The sequence below is a fragment of the Brachionichthys hirsutus genome, chromosome 22 (genome assembly GCF_040956055.1).
Source record: "Brachionichthys hirsutus isolate HB-005 chromosome 22, CSIRO-AGI_Bhir_v1, whole genome shotgun sequence".
Taxonomy (NCBI): Eukaryota; Metazoa; Chordata; class Actinopteri; order Lophiiformes; family Brachionichthyidae; genus Brachionichthys; species Brachionichthys hirsutus.
This window is the reverse complement of record NC_090918.1, coordinates 7,866,390-7,886,995: the sequence shown is the minus strand read 5'-3', so window position 1 is coordinate 7,886,995 and position 20,606 is coordinate 7,866,390. Positions and strand designations below refer to the sequence as shown.

The following is a 20,606-nucleotide window of genomic DNA, read 5'->3' as shown; positions in this document are numbered from 1 at the left end:
AGTAGAAACGGTGCATGCATAGATATACATTAAGCACATATCAACTGATTGACACCAGAAATCAGTAGATATATTCACCAAAGTTATGGTTAAACATGAAAACGTGAAAAACAGACACATGCTTAGTTTCAATAACGACACAAAAGCTAAAGATTTTACACAATACCAAATGGAAACAAGAAAACAATAACCAGACACTCAAGGATGAAACACTAAGAAAGAAAAAAGTATCAAAGTGACAAGTCTGTTTTTTACCTTCGCTATCAGACAGGGTGCCCTGCAGGTCATCCAAAAGCACATAACCCCTACCCCTGGTTGGTTCTTCCCTGATATGTTGCTGCTGCTGAGAGTCCTGCAAGGAGAGACAGGAACCAAACTGGTCCCTTGAATCAGCTGAAATGGGTGGCAGAGGTCCTGCTGACGCTCGTGCCATGCCCATAGGCTGCCCCACAGGGCTCAGTGGACTCTCCTCCTCAGAGTTCTGGGCCACTATGGGAATTCGGCCACGCCCGCTTTGCACAATGGGAAGGCTGGTGGGTTTTGTGCGACCAGAAGGGGTTTGACAGCTCGGTCCGTCTCCAGATGCTTCACCATCTCCTTTCAGTCTCAGTGAAGAGCTGGACGGATCTCTTTTTATAGACAAATCCAGGCCATAGCAAGATGTAGGCCGGGATGAAGGTCTTGAGCGGCTACCACTAGGATAAGCAGAGTCCAAACCTAAGCTCTGACCCAAGTTTAATGATCCAGCCAAGTTGGCACCCAAGGTAGATCCAAGGTATTTTTGCTGGTCTGCAATATTCTTACGGAGGCCAAAGGTAATCTCATCCTGTGATAGACGGCTAGATCTTGTCGATATACTGGCAGACCCAAGATAGCTGGTATAGTCTGTCTCCAAGCCTCTGCTGTCTGTAATAGAGGAATACTTGGCAGAAATTTTAGGCTCTAAAAGTGGAGTTTTATGTTTTTGGTACATGGATGGTGAAAGTTGTTTAGCTGCCTGTTTCTCGAGAGTAAGACGACTGATGCTGTACTTGTCCGACTTTGGATATTGTCTTTGGGAGTAACTTGAGATGCTAGAACTTGGGGCATAATAGTGCTGGGAGAGACCAGTCAATTGCTCTAAGTTGTCTGTCCCAGTACTTCTTCTAAACTCTTGCTTAAGCTGCTGCTTCAGGAGTTTCAGTTCGTAGGGTTCCTCCATCGTATCCTCTTCGTCGGGAGTCTTTCCAAATGTATGAAGCCTGGAAGTAGATCCCAGATAGTCCGTAGACCCTAGATCTGCAGCGCTTCGGCGAAGCATCTTCTCTGCCTTAGCCAGCTCCCTTTCAGCCAGGATATAGGATGAAGACAACCCCGTGGAGCCCTTGGCGAGTTCTGCAGCATCTTCTAACAACATGTAACTTCGAGGTGTATGGTGATCTACATCCGTGTAGTAGGAATCAGAGACACCTGACATGGGGGTACGCGTTATGCTTCCCACATCCAAGGCTCTGAGGTCAAGGTGGTTGCCATATTTGTCATACTTGACTCCCATGTATGCTGAAGATGTAGGATCAGGCTGGCGGCTAATGACTTCATATTTAGTAGCATCCAGCTCTGAAAGGAGGGCTGCTTGTCTGGCAGCTTTCTCTTGCAACAGGAGCATCTGGTGGTAACTCTGCTGCTGAGCGCTGGTCAGTGAGGGGACAGAGGAGTAGATGGAGTGAGACTGATAGGACTGGGGAGTCTGGTAGAGAGACTGCTGGTATTGGCTTTGAGGATATTGGTACTGGGAGTACTTTCCATACTCGTGCTTGGTTTGAGGTGGGACAAAGTCATCCATTTCTGATTGTGGCGCTGTCCTGGGGCGCTCAATGCCATGATCTTCGATCTCTTCATCGTCTGCGCTGCCACACCCACCTCGAGTCTCTCTGATGTTGTTAACCTCACTGTCTGACATGTAGTCTCTGTCATCAGCGACACTCTGCAAGTAAGCCCTTTCCCTCTTCTCTCTTTCTATCAGTAGCACATCTTTTCTCCGATTGATACCCATCTCCAAGTACCTAAGCTTGGCATCAATCTCCTTCTCCTCCTCATCCAATTCTGCTTGCCTTTTGCGGAGCTTGGAAGACTCACGCTCCACCAGATTCAGCTCACGATCAATGTCTTGAAGAATCTTAGCACGTGCCATGTTGGAATTGCGGCACATTCTCCGGCGAGCAGAGCCAGTACTGTATGCCGTTTGGCCAGTAGTTGTTGATTCATCCTCTGATGGGGGATTAGGGAGAGTCCTCTTCACTTTCTTTTGAGTACCCGTTGGTGTTCCACCTGACCCTTTCCCCTGCATGAAAAATAAATCCATTAGAACTGTAGAAATTTTAAACATATATTTGTGCATGATGGCTAAATTGTGTGTGAATAAAAATATAAACATATTTAGAATATTTTCCCAAAGCTGAGAAAATCTTTCAGTATATAGTTATTACCATAGCATTTTATGTTAGCAATCAGACTTTTTTTATATTTATGTAAATAAAAGTGGTATTTGTAGTACTCACAGTATAGTCATCACTGCACTGAGTGCCAGATGTTACCTTCTCCTCCCCAGTTGGACTCATGAGCTTAGGATCAGACATGGATCTCTGCATGGCTTTTGCTCCCCTCTGACTTCCTGGGGAGACTCTTGATGGATCGTCACTTCCTTTTAGCTTTTGTGGGCTTGTGTCACCCAGCGATTTCTCATAAGACACAAACTCAAGGGATTTGCTTGGGGATATACAGGGGGAAATGGGGGAATAGAGCACTTGAGGAGATTTAGGAGAAGCTCGAAGTGTAGACGAATCAACTCTCAGGTTAGGAGGCTGACTGATTTCTAAGGGGGTAGGTCGTTTCTTTGGTGAGGTGTTCTCAGTGTCAGATAGCTCCATCCTACTGTCCATCCTAATGCTCCCATCTGCATCTGTTTGGATAGAAATCTCAGTGTGGGCTTGCAAAGACACCTCTGAGTGCCCAGCCCTATCCCCTCTGGCAGTGCGTGGACGGCTTTGTCTGCCCTTGTTCTGAGCTTCCCATTCATCTTGATCCTCATCATCAGTCTGCACACAACTGTCAACGCTCTTTTTGGCGCCTCTCTTTTTTCTTCCTGCTGTATAAGCTTTGCTAACTGTTTCATCCTCTTCATCTGTCTGGCATCCACTGTCCGTGATCTTTCGGGACAGCACTGTGCCATCCGGTCCTAAGACAATAGCTTCCTGCAAGCCATGCCCTGTTATGTCCCCACCTGGGTACATCTGACGAAACCTTTGCTCTTCCAATTGTTGGCGCAGTTGCTCCTGGAGTCTCTGTATCTGCTCAAGCTGCTGCTGTTGCTGAGCATAGGTTTCTTTCTGCATCATAAGGTGAGCCTGTCTTTCCTCTTCTTGTTGTGTCAGGATTTGCTGCTTCATGGCTTGAAGTTCCTCCAATTCCTTCTGGACCATAAGCTGTTCTTGCTCACGGAATCGCTGAATCTCCTGGCGCTCCCATTCCAATTCATCAGCCAAACGTTGTTGATTGAGTTTCTCCAATTCTAGCCTCTCACATTCTGCCTGATACTGATCATCCCCAGGAACCATAGGTGAAGATAAAGCCTCAAGTGAAGCAGCTATGGCCTCCAAAGATGCATCAGTATAGCTGTCGAGCGATAAAGAAGTTGTTGCTCTGGTGACTGCAAAGGCAGAATTAGTATCCCCTTTAAAGAGCTCTAGATTGAGGGGGGCATTGCGTTGCTCCTCTGCTGCAGCAGTGGAGATGGTGGACAGGAAGCTGTGAGACCGTGTCAGTGGGACGTTCTGAAGATTGGACAGCGAGGGCATGGTGTCGCTTGTATGCATTCCTGACAGGGTGTTGTATGTTGTACTAAAGATGGACCCCGGCTGCCTCGTAATGGCATATGTAGATGGTATTGGTGCTGCAACAGAGGAATATACCACCCCATTAGATGACCTCAAAACACTGTTTGTACCAAAGAGTGTACCCACAGCACTTGTGACTCTGGCTTTGGAAAAGGGCGGACTTGTCATTCCTGCATAAGTCCCTTTCTTGGAGTAGTCAACAGCTTCACCTGTCAAAAGTAAAAAAAAAATAGCAGTTCAGTCCAAATAATGCAGAGTTTTTCAATATGGAAGCAAGCCATGAGTGATTCAACGTAGAAAAAAAGGAGGAAAAGAAAAAGAAAATAACTCCAATGTCGAGAAGTGCAAAAACAACATAACAGACAGGATGCTGGTACATGCAAAAATATTATGAAGAATGAACAAAAAATGAATTGTCCATGCAAAAGAAATAAGAAAGCAAAAACAAAACAAAAAATGTCACGTTATCCATGAATGAGCAGAGGAAGCTCAAAATGACATTTAAGTGACAGGTCTGCAATGTCACTCCACTGACCTGCATCAGAAATCTTTGCAGAGGTAAGATCTACTGCACCCTCTGTTGTGAAACTATAGCCATTCTTGCTCTTATAAAAGAAGAGGCCAGCTTCTGCTAGGTTAGTGTCTGACATTGATGGTTTAATCCCGCCAAATCCTCTCATGCCATAAGGTGATCGGTCATACTGGTAATGGTCATCACGATATCCAAAGCGGTCTTCAGGCAGTGGTGTGGTAGGTTGCTGAGAAGTGCAACTTCCGGCAAATGGGAGCTTGTAGACTACATCACAGCATACAGTTCGCTTTCCTGCAGTTAGATCCACTGGTTTGCCATCGTCGTCTGTGAGGAAAGCTGTGGCCGCTTCTGCAGAAGCAGCATCCATTGATACTACAGTGTTGAATGATTTTGCTGTGCTAAGGTCAACTGCTCCTGCCACTGTGGCTGTACCTGCACTTAATCCATTGGCTACGCTTGCAATAGATGTGGGGGCAATAGTGACAGTCTGCAAAGTCCCTCCACCTGTGCTTGATCCAACCGAGAGGTTAATAGGGATCTCTGTACTAGCTTGGTAAAGGGGCTGCGAATCAATTGGCCTGTATATAATTTGAGAAACAGGTTCAAATGTTTTGCTTTTTGTTAGCTGAAGGGGCAATGAAGGTACTTGAGGGGTGGCTACAGTATTAGATTGATGGATTGTGGCAGCACAGGTTACAATGGTGATGCTATCAGTCATAATAGATAAAGTAGATGATTCTGTACTGAGGTTGACCACCGGTGACTGCACTGCACTGTTCTGATGGTTAACATCAATCGCAAAAAAGGTATGTCTTGCTTCTGTCCCAGCAGACAGATCAACACCATTCATGTCTGATTCTGGGTCTCCCTTCACGGTCCTAAGATCAACCACTTCAGAGGGTTGAATTGCCTGTCCATTTTGAGCTGCCAGTTGGGGCTTAGTTTTTTCCATTGTGAGTGGGATACCATTTGCCCTTGGAGCTGGCACTGGTGGAGCTGTTCTTTCATGTACAACAGAGACGAGGGTCCTTTGCACTTCTGTAGTGACCAGTTGACTGATCAAATTAGGCATAACCACGGGTGACTGTGCTGAGGCAGAAATAGCCTCAATTATGTGACAAGAACTAGAGACATGTTTCTCTGGGCCACAAATCTCTTGACTTTCAATAGATTCTGAGAAACGGGTGTATGCCAGAGGTACCCTGGTTGTTTGAGGAGAAAGTGGTGGTGGATGCTGCTGTGGATATGGCTGAGGTTGAGACAGTGGTTGGTGATAACTTTGGGGGTGATCTTGGCGTGAAGGAGATGCCGGGCCAGGGCTGGAGGGGGCTTGAGTTGAGACACATTCTACTGGAGAACTGGGCTGAGATGGCAGTGTGATGACCACATATGTGTCACGCAGATTCCTTGCATATCTCGGAGAAGTGGGAGACTTTGGTGAAGGTTGAAACAGCTTACTTTCAGAAGAAGGGCTCAGATTCAGGGCTATGTCCGTAGAACCTGTAGGAAGTACAGTTGGTCTTGGTGGAAGGGCGGCAGCATGGGCAGGTGAAGAAGGTTGTGAGGCAGGCTTTGGGGCAATTGGTGGCTTGACACAATGTCCTGATCTACTATCCCCAATCCCAACATGAATGGTTGGCTTTGGGGGAACAGGAGGGGGAACATGAGGTTTATACATTTGTATACCCGCTTGTCTTGTGGATGGTCCTTGGGCCACAGTAGTCATGGCCTCTGCTTCTGACTTGATTGGAATTGCTGAAGCCTGAGGTGGAAGAGGAACTGGAGGTTTCCTTGGAAAAACAATAGGTTTTGGTGGGGTGGGAGGAGGCAGTGGTGGTGCAATAGGTACTTCTGCTTTTTCCTGAGAATTAGCCTTAAGTTGAATGCTAGGCTTAGGGGGTACCGGTGGGGCAGTTGACACTATGCTGGGAATACTGGGTGTGTACTGAGGAACGGTGGGAAAAGGTGATACACTGGCAATCATGTGTGTTGATGTTCTTGGGAGTGCACCAGATAAGTCCACAAGATCAGCCTTGGAGGCTGGAAACGTGGCATGAGGTTGATGATCTAATGTGGATGGTAGGGGGGCCTCTGAAACCACCGTTACAAGCTCAGTTTGCATGGCGGATGTTGTATCAGATACTGACATTGTCTCCTCTTCCGTTTTGCTGATACTCTCGTCATCAGAAGACAACTCTCCTGAAGAGCACTGTGTCACCCTTAAGTCTGGGATGGGATGGAGTGCCCTTTGAGAAGCGATGGCATCCACGTCGGGCTCTGGCTGAGTCGGACTTGTTCCAGGAGTCAGCACTCTTTTCATTAGCTCTTCATAGGCAGTTTCAGCATCCAACAATGGGTTTCCGTCTTTCCCTACTGTTACTGTACTGCTTTTGGAGAGGATATTCTCAGCAGGATGCAAGACAATTTCTGGTTTAGTACTTTCAGTTTTGGGCTGCGTATTTTGATATTCCTGCTCAAGTTGCATGAATTCTTTCCTTTTCTTTATCATGTCCTCATAAACTTCATCTGGAGATCTCAGCATTTTTGGCTGAGCAGGAACAACAATCTTCTCTGGCTCTACAAAATCAACTGTTGAATTGTCGATGAGAGATGAATAGGCATAGTCTTCAATGAGCATGCCTCCATAAAGAGATTCTTTTCCTGGTTGACTCCCATCTTTCTCAAAAGTTGGAGATGTAGCCCTCAAAATTATTTCCTCATAGGCCTCATCAGCAGATTTCAGAGTTTTCTTCTGCCGTTTATTAGTTTCTTGATCTGTCGGGGAGTGAAGAGATACTGATGTTGGCAGTCTATATGTTTTCTGAACTGCTGCAATCTTTGTGGCATGAATTTCAAACCCTTCAGTATCCGAATCAATACTGGGGGAGAAATCGGAGCAGGATGACCGTCTGATCTCCTCCATTTCAGCCTCTTGCCTCAGTTCCTCCGTTGGTGAGGCATCTTCAATGGGGGACAGGTTGCTTGGTGTTGTCTTTGGATGCTCTCGCCTCCTCTGCGCTCGGATTTCTTCTTTGTCTTTCTTGGACCTTTTCCCTGAACCCTTCTGTTTTTCTTGCTCCATGAGGAGTTCCTCTTCCTCCCGTAACTCTTCTTCTTCTGAAGAGTCTTCAATAGTTGGTAGCATTTGACCAGCTTGTCTGTGTTTGGCTTTCCTGTGTTGTTTGCTCTCACCAGAACAGCCATGGCTGGGACTGCTACTGTCACTGTCTTCATCGAGTGATGAGAGGGATGTTGGAGACGTCCCAGGAGTGAAACTGGATGCGTGTAGACTTGAAGACCCCTCACCTCTCGACCGATCATCGGGAGAGTCTGTAAGACTTTCAATATCTAGCTCTCCATCATCCATAGGCATACGTATAGAGCTGCTGGTCGTATTGAGATCCATTGCTTGGAATTTGCGAACTCCCATTCCAGTCTGAACCTCCCGGTCTTTCATTTCGTCTTCCTTGTCTATGTCAGGTTTATCCAAAGAACCCTGGATTTGCTTAACTTCATCATCTGGACTTATAGTGCTCTTCTTAGTAAGACGCCTGGCTTTCCCTGATGCGCTCCTCTGTCCAGCCCCCGTTTTCCTCTGTTCCATTTGTTTCTTCTCATCCTCTCTTATCTTACGGTGAATTGAATTCTCCTCATCAGATGGGGAAGCATCCTCATTCTCACTCATTTCCATGATCTGTTTTCTAATAAATTCCTCATCATCACCTGACATAGGACTTTCCTTTCCAAAGCTGTCACTGCTGTCATCCAGGGAATCCGCTCTGACATCCATGGGCACAAGTAGCTTTTTCTTTGCCGTAACTTTGGTAGAAAGTTCTCTATCATCCTCTGAGCTGGGCGAGTCAGGCGAGAAAGGAAGCACCTCTAATTTACGTCTGCTCTTCAGTGTGTCTGTTAATTTTTCCTCCTCCTTTGGTTGCGTGCTGGCCTGCGCCTCAAGAATAGGAAGGACAGTGCTTTCCAGTTTTGCTAGGTCTGATGGGCTGGTAGGACTGCCTTCCTTGGCAGCTATGTCTTTGACTCCAGGCTCTTTCAAAGTTTCAACTGGTTTCACCTGTTGATTTGAGAGAAAGCAATTAATGTTATTTGACAACACAATACAAGTATGTTGACTGAAACATATCAGTTAAATTTTTTTCATTTTTTTCCAGTGCCTCAGACATTTCCATTTACAAAAACATCAATATTCAGAATTATATTTTTTACATGTAAAAGCGAATAGAGTATATAATCTACCACCACCTATTGCAAGTGCTACGGTCACCTCAAAGATTGCATCTTCGTCTTTGGACTTTCTCAGAAGCTGAGCTGTAGCCTTTGTTTCCTCCGTATTAGTCTTTTCCTTTGGGATTTTGACGCGCTCACTTACTACAGAGACCGGGATTTCGGGTTCTACCAGGGTTGAAGCTACAGATGCCGACACACCGCTTTCAAACGGCATCCCTGATTCTTCATCTTTCTTTGATATCATGCTATTTCCAACATCAAACTGCACCATGCTGTCTTTTCCACAAGTCTCACTTGGTTCTGATCCAGAAATAGGATCCCGGATGTCGCCTGCAACAAGCGGTGGCGTATTTTTGTCGAGTTTCCCCAGCAGTTCTACTTCATTGCCTGTCAGAATCTCGTTCTCTATTTCATGTGGATTTTCAGCAATACTGTTTGTCTTCCTTGAATCAGTTCCTGTCTCAACCTCACAGGTTTTAGCTCTGACTTTTGTCTCCGTGGCAAAACCTGACACTATCTCTACACTTAACTCTGCAACACTCACCTCCTCAGACATTGCAGTTCTCTGAAATGTATCATCTGCTTTCAACGTTGTATCGAGAGATGTCTGCTCCTTCTCTTTATGGACTACGCTCCCTCCTTTGAACATAGGCAGCAGCAGCAGTTCTTTTGGGGTTTCTATAGAAACAGCAGTGTCAAGCTCTTTGGCTGTTTCCGGTTCTTTCTCCTCTATTACAGGACAAGCATTCCTTGTGTCAGTAGAGGAGGCAGTGGGAGTCGATGCTGCTTTATTAACCTCCTTCCCCAGAGCTTTCTGGTTATTTTCCATCTTCATCGCTTCCTGTTCACTTGCTTTTCCTTCAATAGCATCAGCTTTTACCTTATTAGACCTCGCCACCGGATTATTACGAATTCCCTCCTCTTCAAGGCTTTTGCTATGAGATGATTCATTCTCAATACTCTTGTCCTCATTTTTTCCTATTTTGTTGGCTTCCCCCTCCCCAGTGTTTTTTGCTGCAGCATTGTCTTTCATGCTTGTCATCTCAACCAACGTTTCCACGTCTGTCTTTTCAGCTACTTCCCGCTTATCTGTTTCCCCGTCAATATCAGCTTTTTCAAAAACTTTACCTCTAAAGGTTTTCTCATCTTCTGCTTTCCCTGTAGCTTTTGCTTCTCCTTGAACTACAGTAACAGGAAGTGACTTAGTTGCTGGATGATGTGGAGCGCGCTGCTCTGTGGATTTGTTTTCAACCTTATTAGCTCGACTTCCCTCCTCTGATGCTGAGACGCTATCTTTGTTCTCCGGCGCTTCCGGAGAACCTTCGTTTTCTGTAAATTTTGTCAGTGCAGGTTCTGGTACATGCATGTGGCCAACTTTAGAAATGGCGATATTGCAGACCGGAGCAAAATGTTCCAGAAAGTCGGCTGGATGAGGAGAAGCAGCTCTCCTTTCAGCAGTCATTTCTACATTCGCTTCACCGTCACTCTCAAGTTTGGCTGTTGCAACGTGCTCTCTATTAAACACCGTGCCTGCTGTGTCTGATGTAGTTTGACCTGGTGCAATATTCTCGACCCGAGGTTGCACACTTGACTTGTGGAGTTCCACCGCTGTTATGTTCTCCTCTTTTACATTTGGAGCTGGAATTTCCGGCTGTGGTTCAAACTCCTGCGAGACTGCTACTCCTTCTTTCTCTCTGTTAATCACGGGAGGTGCGACCTCATTCTGAATACACAATACGCCATTTGGATCCATTTCTACCTCAACACGGGCTGCCGTCTTATTTGAACCTGCATCACTGGATAGATTTGGCGTCTGTCTTTGAACAGGGAGGCCCTCTGTCGTATTCTTAGAACCACTCCGCTGCTGCTGAACTGATGGGATTCCACCGACAGGTGCGCTCTGCACCCGTTGCTTAATGTCGGATGGATCAGGCTCTGGATGCTTTTGATCTTTTAACTGTGGTGCATCCTGATGGGTGCGATCAGAAAGAGAAACGTCTAATCCCAAAGAGACTTTGGGTTTAGACGTTAAGGGAGTTGTGGAAAGGGCTGTGGATACTACCTTGGCCTCGGGAGCTGGTGGAGGGAGGGCGGCGGATTCTACTACAGGTGTATTATCTACAGCAGGTGGGGCGGGAGTGGTGGAAGGAGTAGGGGCAGGAGCAGGAGCGGGACGCTTCTCCGGGGAAGTCATGGCTGGAGGCGGCACGTCTCTGAGTTGGCCAGAAATGGCTCTTTGGGTCTGACACTGAAGGCAAATCCATTGTTTCTGTAAGAAAAAGGTGAAAATACATTTTATTTTGTAGATAAGTAAACCCATAAGTAATGGACTACATCAGTTACACAGTATTGACATGCATAGCTTGCAGCAGAAGTGAAGGAGTTAACGGACACCGGAGGTGACTCATCACCGGATCCTGCCAACAAACTGAACATGATCACCTCTTATAAATCTGTTAATCGATTGTTGGGAAGGAAGGGAAAGCTGCAGTTCAGGATGACGGCCAAGAATCACTTTAAAATGTGAGACAGTCGATTTTTCTTTTTCGCTTTCAGGCCTCCACCAGTCCACCTTCATAGGAAGGAATTTAAAACTCCCAGCCACCTGCGAAACTGTGTTTATATTCTAATGTGTTTTGAGGCAAAACCATCCATCATAATTATCTCTGAAGTGCAACTGAGTCTGCAAATATCTCGCACCTCTCTGAACACATTTAACGCCTTACATTTGGGCCGGAAGGATCCCTGTGTGTGATTGTGCTATAAACCTCACTTTGTAATAGGAGGATATCAGTGCTAAAAAAAAAAAAAAAAGCTTTTTCCTCAGCAAAGATTACTTCACTGTTGGAGGACTACTGCCCTTCATGCAGTCACGCTTAAGTCACCCCTCATTGCTAAAAGTAATGTCTAGAAGCCGCCTCCTTTATCTCACTGATGAGCATTGCAGAGTGTTCAATTTCATTATAATGCAGGACGCGGAACATCACGGCTCAGCTCCTGGAAGCCAAGAAAGAGATTTGTCCTCAATAAATGTCCCAAATGGATTAGCGATCTACATTGGGGGTGGGGGGTGGGGTCCTCCTTGCTGATGCATCGGTGTAAATCTCGCTCAAATCATGGAACTATGGGAGATATAGCTCGCCTTAAGATTTTGAAACTGGGAAAGCGAGATGAGGTTGATTTCGAGCTCAAATACAAGACGTGCAATCTAAACTGGGAAGCTGAAGGAAATTGGACGCCTTCGCTGCTTGGTAACCAGGACAATGGCTGAGCTCGCCAGATTTCAGAAGGGTATGTGAATGAATATGAGCGAGCTGCAGAGCTGCAAGAAACTGCATAAAGCAACCCACGAGCAAAGATTGCCAGGGTTAACAATGATTCTCCAATTCTCAGTACCTCGCCTTTAACTGACAGAAGACAAAGAGAGACCAGGAGACACGGTCGAGAACACAAAAAAAACTACGCACAGATAGGATCTGTACCCGGTACCTTCAGAGCAAGAAGGTACTGGGTACAGACATGAATACAAAATACCCATGCAGAATACACAGCAGAGCGTAGACCCAGATTAGAATCCAATCACAGCGATAGAATTCAGAGCATAACAAGGCCAAGTCACACAGAACAACTCCAAGTGCCCTGATTTACGCTCTCTCTCTCTCACACACACACACACACACACACACACACACACGTGCATGTTACTGTTTTTGCTCCATCAGATTTTTCCACTCAATGCTAAATTCAGCCTGTAGGTGCAGCTAATGTGGCCCCAAAAGGCGTGACTCACGAGCGCTAAAGCAAACCACAGCGGTCAGGTTGTCAAGGCCCAAAACTGCTTAGGGCAGCATGGGCTAGAACCCATATCCTTTGTGACATCCCCACCCCCCACCCCCATCCGCTCTCCTCCCTGTCAGATCGTCACAGCATTCCCTCTCCTCTTTCACATGCAGTCTGTTGCAGAAAAGCCGTCGCAGAAAAGACAGCACATTCTGTCGCTTGAGCCGTTTGCATTTGCTGAATTTTTAACCCCTTGCTGCCTGAACAAACGGGTGCAGCCTCACGAGCGGTAGCTCGTCTCCGCACTGTCATCCTTAACCAGCTTAAACGTTTGGCAACAAGGAGGAAGTGATGAACTGATTCTGCTTTTTAATGGTGGAAAAACTTCATCCACCTCCCACTTGGAGATTTAATGCATGGAAATTTATTTTGATGGTGAAGCCTGAACCTAATCCGTCGCTCTTTCTGGGGGTCTCTGACGTAACAGCCGGTGCTAACTAGACCAGGCCGATGGCCAAAATGGGTGTTCTCGAGCGTCTGTATGTCTCCGCCCGCCTGTCCATGCCTCGCCGTCTCATCGTGTGCCAGCTGGCACACACACACGATGTCTTGGCTTTTACCCCAATCCTCGGGAGTCGAGGCTATTGCTAAAATAGAGAGTACCAGTACCTTAAAAAGAAGATCATTGGAGACCGTTCTGGGGCTGGAAGAAGAGATGCTTTAAAGGCGCAATGAAAGAAGAGGCAAGCCGCAGCTTTTGAAGACATTTCGACTGAACACACACATTTAAAGGCTAAAAAATGCCTCCCATTTCGGGCCTTCCGAGGTGATATACCCTTTTTTTAAAAAGGATGAAATGTGAAAAAGGAAAAACAAAGCTGAACGGGCCAAACATGATCACTATTACTGTAAAAACAAACAAACTCATTCATATCTGATTTTTCTGTTTACTGTAAATCCATGACTGTGATGCCTTTATCTGCCGGCGCAGACGCAGAGCGTCGAGCGTCTTTATTCTAACCTACGAACACAGAATAGCAATGAGGGAGGCGTGTGTACGTGTTCACATGTCTGGTGAAGATACCCACCAACTGAAACGTGCATGCTGACTCACATTTAGTCGCTGGACAGGATGCAACCTGAACTATAACCATTAAACGTAGCCTATGATTCCAGCAGTCGAGGATGACCTACTTATGATTGCAGCATCAAATTAAGAATCACCAGCAATCCGTATTCCGTGTGGTTTTTTTTAGCATCGATGATTTTCACAATCATAAATGAGTAATAGAGGAGTTTTGGACTGAAGCATTCTAGTTGCTATCGGATCCTCCATTATCAATACTTCGTTTAATAATTAAGGTCGGGGAGTCCAATTGTTATTAAAGCATTAGAGCATAATTGCCTGGTGTGTAAGAATAACTTGTAATACACTGGCAAATAAGACTGTGGCTATTAAACAAGCCAAATTAAAACAAAGGTTACATTTCATTGGTTGTTGCTGGTGTGCAGCTCGAATCCTCTTCTTCATGCTTGTAAGCAGAGCAGAGCCTCGACCCATTTTTTTGACACAAGACTTCTCATCACCGATAAGACGTGGCGTCTGAGCTGCAGTAACATCGCTGAGCAGCGCTAGACATTTACAGGGACGACGGCAAACGCAAAGGGACGGCACAGAGGAAATCACTGTGTTAAAAAAGAAAAAAAGGAGGATAAGCAGCGAGAACCCATCGGCATTAAAATGAGTCTCCATCCGAGGATAAGTCAAGCTTAAAGGATGAGGATGGAGGAAGACGTAAAACAGAGGGAAATTAGATTCTGGGAAAGGTGATATAAAAGGCGTCAGAGAGGAAAGGATAAGACAAGGATGGAGGGTGAGACACCTGAATCAGGGATCAAACACCGACAGACTTCCTGATGGCCGTTAAATCTTTTTAGGAAACACACACACACACGCAGGTGCACACACACTTTCATGCGTCAGCAAATGACCTCATCCTGGCAGCCAACATTGTGACAGCGGGTGACACAGAAGCGAGGCACAGCGCGTGGGGAGCCGATGACGCAGTCGAGGAGCGCCGGAGCGCTTCCTGCCGATTCAACGTTTGACTTGTTCCGTTTTGATCAAAGAAGCCCCAGGCAGCCTTCCATCTTTTTTTTTTTTAAGAGGAGCCGCTGTTCAAATGGGAAATCTATATACAATTAGAAGGTGAGCAGCGTGGACGTCCATCTCTCCGGCATGGTCACATTTTTTCTCCATGCTGAGCCTTAATTAAGTGACTGCACAATCCAGTTCCTCATTATCCCAGCAAGAGAATGCAATTAAGAGTGACAGCAGAGACAGAAACATGAAAGCGGGAACCCAAAAGGTCCAGCAGCAAATAAAATACACCCCCTATTTGTTACACAGAACACTTTTATATTAATGCATCTTTGCTTTTGGTTGTGCAAGACTCCAGAAAGACTTTATTGCATCTTAAATTTTACATTTGAGCGATACCAGACACACTATCAGAATTTTTATGTGTGTGCAAATTCCACATGAGGAATTAGCATTTGCACTGGGTCAAGGGGAGGTGGAGATCAATTCCTCTCGTTGCAACAGAAGTCTCCTCCGAGAACCAGAAATACAGAGATTACCAAAGACGCACTTAAGCCAGCAGCTAGCGAAGCGGCTAACACGTGAGGCCTGCGTAGAGCTGCTGGTTGGCAGACATGTGAATCACATGTCAGGAGGCGACACGTGAACCACGGCTTTAGTTTGCTTAATAAATGCAAGACTGCCAAGAAACGACCCGACCAAAGTTAGCTTTTATTTTTACTGATCCTTCACAGTAAGAGCAGGTAAAACACCGATTTAAGCCGCACCCACACCTCGGGAGGCGGGCCCGGCTATAGGTCTCAGCTTCCCATGTCATCATTGGACGAGCTCGCACACTTAAACAAGAAAGCGCACAAGCGCCTTTGGTGATGGGACGTCCATTCAAACGACCAAATTCATTTTCACACTGTAAAAAGGTTGCTTACCTCTCCTAAATGGGGCGTAGGATTGAAGCCACACCGATTGCACACGTCCTTCTTGCACTCGCTGCAGCGGCTGAAGTCGGGCGCGTCTGCAGATGCAGCGTTTAGCACCGCATCACAGAGAGGGCAGCTTTCGATGGCTGCTGATGCGGGAGCCGGCGAGGGCTTCTCTTCCCGCTCCACAGAAGTGGTTCTGAGGGGCTTCTTGGACCGCGCAGTTGGGGTGCCGGGGCCAGACTCTGAATCAGGAGGATACCCCAGAGGTGAGAATGGGGAGTCAGGGGGAGAGCCAGGGCCAGAATCCAGAGGGGAGCCTGGTGCGGAGTCAGCGGGGGAGTCTGGGGGCAACCCCGGAGGAGAATCTGTTGCTTTCTGGTCCTCTGCAGACACAATATTAGCGGCTGAACTCAAGAGCGACGATCCGAAACTAAACATCTGAGAAGAAGCCGCGGGAGATTTTGCCGACTCCGTCAATCCTCCAAAACCTCCGAAAAACTTCCCCGCCGCCGACTCCTCCTGCTTTGGCGCTTGAGGCTTCGACGACTCCATCAAACCGCCAAATCCACTGAACAGTTTTCCCGTGACCGACTCCGAGGCAGGTGCGGAAGGTTTAGCTGCATCTGTTATGCCCCCCAGACTGAGACCTCCAAAGCCCCCGAAGAAGCCGGATTCCTGTTTGGCTTTCGCTGGAGACTGCAGCGGACTGGACTTTGGCTGAATTGGACGGCCCGTCTTGGGGTCAATTTTGGGCGAGCCCGGGGAAAGCGGTCCAGGAGAGCTGGCGCCCGGGGATTTCTGCCTTGGCGTGGTGGGCGGTGTTAACCCTTGCTCGGTAGTGCTCTGCTGCTTAATCAACAGCTTGCCGGGCTTGCCGGGCGCTTGTCTCTGGGGCGAGGGCGGTGCTGACCCCGGTTTTGGTTTTGTCGCACCCTGGGGATCCATACCTTCCATCGCTCGCTGCATCTGGCAGTTGAGACACAGCCATTCTTTGCCCTGACCACAAAAAAGAAATGTTTAGAAGCAGATATCAATGCCAACAACAACAACAACAAAAAACATCCGCTTCATTATGTTCCATGTGGGACGGAGTGTCCTCTCAGGCTGGCAGAGTCTTCCTGTGGCCATGGCATGAGTCACCTTGATCAACATTCCCTGGGTCCATATGGTCCCTCTGTCTCTCAAATGATGCACCGCTATTATAAGACAGCCTCCCTTCACTGGGCTCAGAGAGCAGCATGCTACTAACAAGCTAGTGCCGAATTCAACAGCAATAAAACCGTCTTTTTCCAGATCTTGTACTTTTATCTATGCAAATATGCCTGGATTCATTACTTCCCTCATTATTTCCAAATCATTTTGATCATTTTGAATTTCCTCTCTCGGCATCTCCCAACCAATCGTTTAACGGCATTGCTTAGACTCATTTTGTTTGAAAGATTTATATCTTTAGCCCGAGAAAATATGAGTAAATAACCACAGTAAATATGAAATATGGTGACGTGGACTGAGTGAACTGGATAAATAATTTGATATTTCACAAAGAAACTTAATAATGCACGACCTTTTCCCGCCCGCTGCCATCAATAACACAAACGTCTACGTTATTAGATAGAAAGCCATTATACCCGGCAGCAGACTAGATTATTGCTTGACAATATCATATTAATCATTGGGAGAACTTATGACTACACACATAAAACGCTCGCATTTGTATAATAATAAGAGGAAGATGAAAACAAAAGAACTAATGTAATCGCCGTCTTACCGCGGAGTCTGGGGGGCTGAAGCCACAGAGGCTGCAGACCTGCTTCTTACACTCTGTGCAGTGATTATAATTAGGTGGCTCCTTAGATCCAGTGTTCAGATGGGTGGTTTTGCACAGTGGACAGAATCCACCTCCAGGTTTTCCAGCCCCCTGCTGACTCGGAGGCCCTCCGCTCTTGGCTGGTTGAGCCCCAGGGCCGCCGGGGCTCGGTTTCCCAGGTCCTTGTTGTGAGGGTCCACCTTTTTGCTGGGGAGGGCCAACCTGTTTGGCACCTTGATCCGGCGGTCCTTGGCCTGCTCCGGAAACCTGTTGTACTGCGGATCCTTGACCTGGCTGTCCTTGACTTTGTCTGGGTCCTTGGCCAGGGGGACCCTGACCTGTTTTGGGTCCTTGGCCTGGTGGTCCCTGACCTTGCCTGGGTCCCTGTCCAGGAGGCCCTTGTCCTGGCTTTGGTCCCTGCCCAGAAGGGGCCTGACTCTGTTTGTGAGGTGCTCCCTGCTGTGGGCCCTTTGGACCTGGCCCTTGCTGTGGACCTTTTGCTGTCGGCTTTCCTCCCTGCTTGGACACAGGTTTTGCAGACGCATCGCCCCCCTCGTCATCCCCAAATAGTCCAAGCTTGGGAATGTTGACTGAATCCCCCATAGAAGATATGGAGGAGGAGACCGAGGAGGTCATGGATGACATGGCACTGAGCGGGTTGGCCCCGCTGAGGAAGCTGGAACCAAACATTCCTGAGGATTTGGTCTCGGTTGCTTTTGGCTCTTGCCGGAGTCTGGATTCAAAAAGGCTGAAGGATGAGGGGCTACGTCCCGGTGTGGACTTCCCAGGGGGGCCCTGGTTGAAGGCGTCGACAGTGCGACTCTTACTGAGACCTTTAGGGCCCCTGGGGGCCCCTACCTGCTGGGATTGCTCCTGGACATCTGATTCTGATGGCCTAAAAAATGGAGAGAAAGAAAAAGAAGCAACTGAGATATTTTTGTTAATTAAAAACAAAACAAAAAAAACAATATTTTTCATCTAAAACAATATTTGTAGCATCACTGTGCTAATAATAAAGATTAATCCTGCAGCAGCTTAGCTCTTTGCGATCTCAGGCCATTTGGAACACATCAGTGAGCACCAATTGTGCAGCCAGCAGCCCTTGGGTAAATCTGACAGTAAAGTGAATACTGCTGAGTGACGTGTGTAGATGGCTGAGATAGAGACTGAGACATTTCTATTAGCTCAGAAAGTCAACATTGGATCCCAAGAGAAATTCATCAAACTAAGGATCTTGGTTTCTTCGGCTTGCAAGTCTTTGCTGAGATAAATTCGATTCCAAGACAATAAAGTTTAATACGTAATGAATACAGCATTTGATTAGTTTATATGTATTTATTTTTAACAATGCGTGCACAGCAATGCCTGATTCCGCGGGACAAGAGCGTTGCAGACACGACAAGTGCAGCTGCTGCTGCTGCTGCTGCTGCTGCTGGCCAATCCGCGGCGGTGTGCATTTCAGCACCACGGAGAGCGACCAGCCTCAGCTCGGTTCGGCAGCAGGAGGGGAAATCTCGGAGGGACGACGTTAAAGCCGCCGTTCTATTTATAGCATATTAATATTGGTGCCCCCCCCCCCATCACCAGCTGAGATATTAATAACTCTTTCAATTGGAGCCAATTAAAGTTCAGGAATCATTGAAATAAACACAGACGCACAAATGAGAATAGAATTTTAAATAAGAATAACGGCGGTGGTAGCGGGTTGTTTTCTACCGCCCCCCCCCCCCCCCCCCCTCCTACTCCTCCTCATCATCATCGTCATCATCACCGCACAACCTATTCAGTAGTTTATTTGGTGACATCACCAGATCGCATATTCACAACAGTGCATGGAAGGCGGATTTTTTATTTTATTTTATTTTATTAACCGGCGTCGTTCACGTGGAATAAATAGATACATAAATAAATGAACACGTTGTGCACGACGGATTTTCTTACCCAGCAGGCATTTCGAAAATTTCGCACAAATACAGGAGGTGTGTCTTTTACGTTCTGATCTCACACAAAATTACAAACCGCGGAGTCAAGCAATTCACCGCACACAATAACATTAAAATAAAATAAAAAAAACAAACACGTATAATTAAGCTTGTGCGCGCGCGTACAAACAAATGGACAAGGTTTCAAACGCCACGCTTTATTAAATGAACGTCCACAGCCATTAATAGAGATATGTTATAATAATTCCTATTTTCGGATGTTAATAGTAATCCATTACTCTGAGAATCCGTTTCTTGGATGGGCGTGAACGCGCTCTCCTTTGATGCCGCTGTGCACGCACAATCACAACACATCCACCCGATCCTCCCTCATGCATCGCTGCCAGGTTAGTACGAGCGTTAAAGCGCATTTAAATAAAGAAGAAGCAGAAGGAGCAGCCCTGCCTTCGTGCAGCCGCTGCGCCTCCGGGCTGCCTGCCGTGCGCCCTTGACGTCGCCGCGGCGAGCTGCCGCCTCTCCTCCTCGCTGAGTTCACCCAAGTTGACCGGGGTCCCTTCGGGGACCCGGACGAAGCCTCCCTTCCCGTCAGGTTCCAGCCCCTCCGGTAGCTCAGGCGGCGGCCCCTCGCTCCCTTCCAAGCTCGCTTCGTTCCCCATGATCGACCCCCCCCCCCCAACCCCCGCGCGTACGGATCAATGCGCGATCCGGGCCCTCTCGGTGCTCAGAGAAGACGGCGGCCCCCCGGTGTGTCGGAGCATCCCGGATGATTTCTGCTCAGTGTTTTCCTTTCCTGCCCCCCCGTCGTCCCATTTTCCACGACGCTCCTTGTTTTTCTGTGTCGCGCATCTCTGCAGCCGTACAACCTCGGTAGCCACAGTTTTCCGTGACAGGGGGGGGGGGTCTCCGTTGTGCTGTAGCTCACAGTCACGGCAGGGGGCTTCCGGGAAATTTGACAAAATAAAATGCTAATTACGTCTAATGTTTATTTTAAAAAAAACAATAACAACCCTGCATTATAGAATATATGAACTAGAATAAATAGATTTATTATTTAAAAGTGAAATATTATTTGGGTTCGACTCTATACCCATTCTGTATTGGATCTCATGGCTTCAATCCAAAACTGCATTCAGAATATTTTTCGCTCCACCGTCGTCGCGCTGCGTTCTTTTAAAGCTGCGGTTATTATTTTCAGACGTTTATATCGACGCAAGAATCATTTTACTTCCGTTACTTGCTCCGCAGCCCCGGTGAACTTGACGCAGAACAGCCTCTGCGCCCTCCTGCGCATGTTCCGCCTCCGACCGGGGATCAGAAAACGTCATCGGAGGAAAATGTGCATTTAAAGGGAACTAAACCGCAAAAACGTGTCTTTGAAATTTGAGTTGATTGCAGAATCGGGGATG

The 20,606-nt window shown here is 47.1% G+C and overlaps 1 protein-coding gene across 1 annotated transcript in view; it reads right to left on the bottom strand.

Annotated features, from left to right (window-relative positions):
* pcloa (piccolo presynaptic cytomatrix protein a) overlaps positions 1 to 19,856 on the bottom strand; it is a 30,437-nt gene extending 10,581 nt beyond the window's left edge. Inside the window, exons 1-7 of the mRNA XM_068755233.1 lie at positions 19,645 to 19,856; positions 17,219 to 18,152; positions 15,457 to 16,446; positions 10,712 to 10,918; positions 4,408 to 8,476; positions 2,538 to 4,081; positions 256 to 2,320 (exon numbers count right to left, since the gene is read on the bottom strand). Coding sequence (XP_068611334.1) covers positions 256 to 2,320; positions 2,538 to 4,081; positions 4,408 to 8,476; positions 10,712 to 10,918; positions 15,457 to 16,446; positions 17,219 to 18,152; positions 19,645 to 19,856 — 10,021 coding nt within the window. The remainder of the gene's footprint in view (positions 1 to 255; positions 2,321 to 2,537; positions 4,082 to 4,407; positions 8,477 to 10,711; positions 10,919 to 15,456; positions 16,447 to 17,218; positions 18,153 to 19,644) is intronic.
* Positions 19,857 to 20,606: the final 750 nt, after the last annotated feature.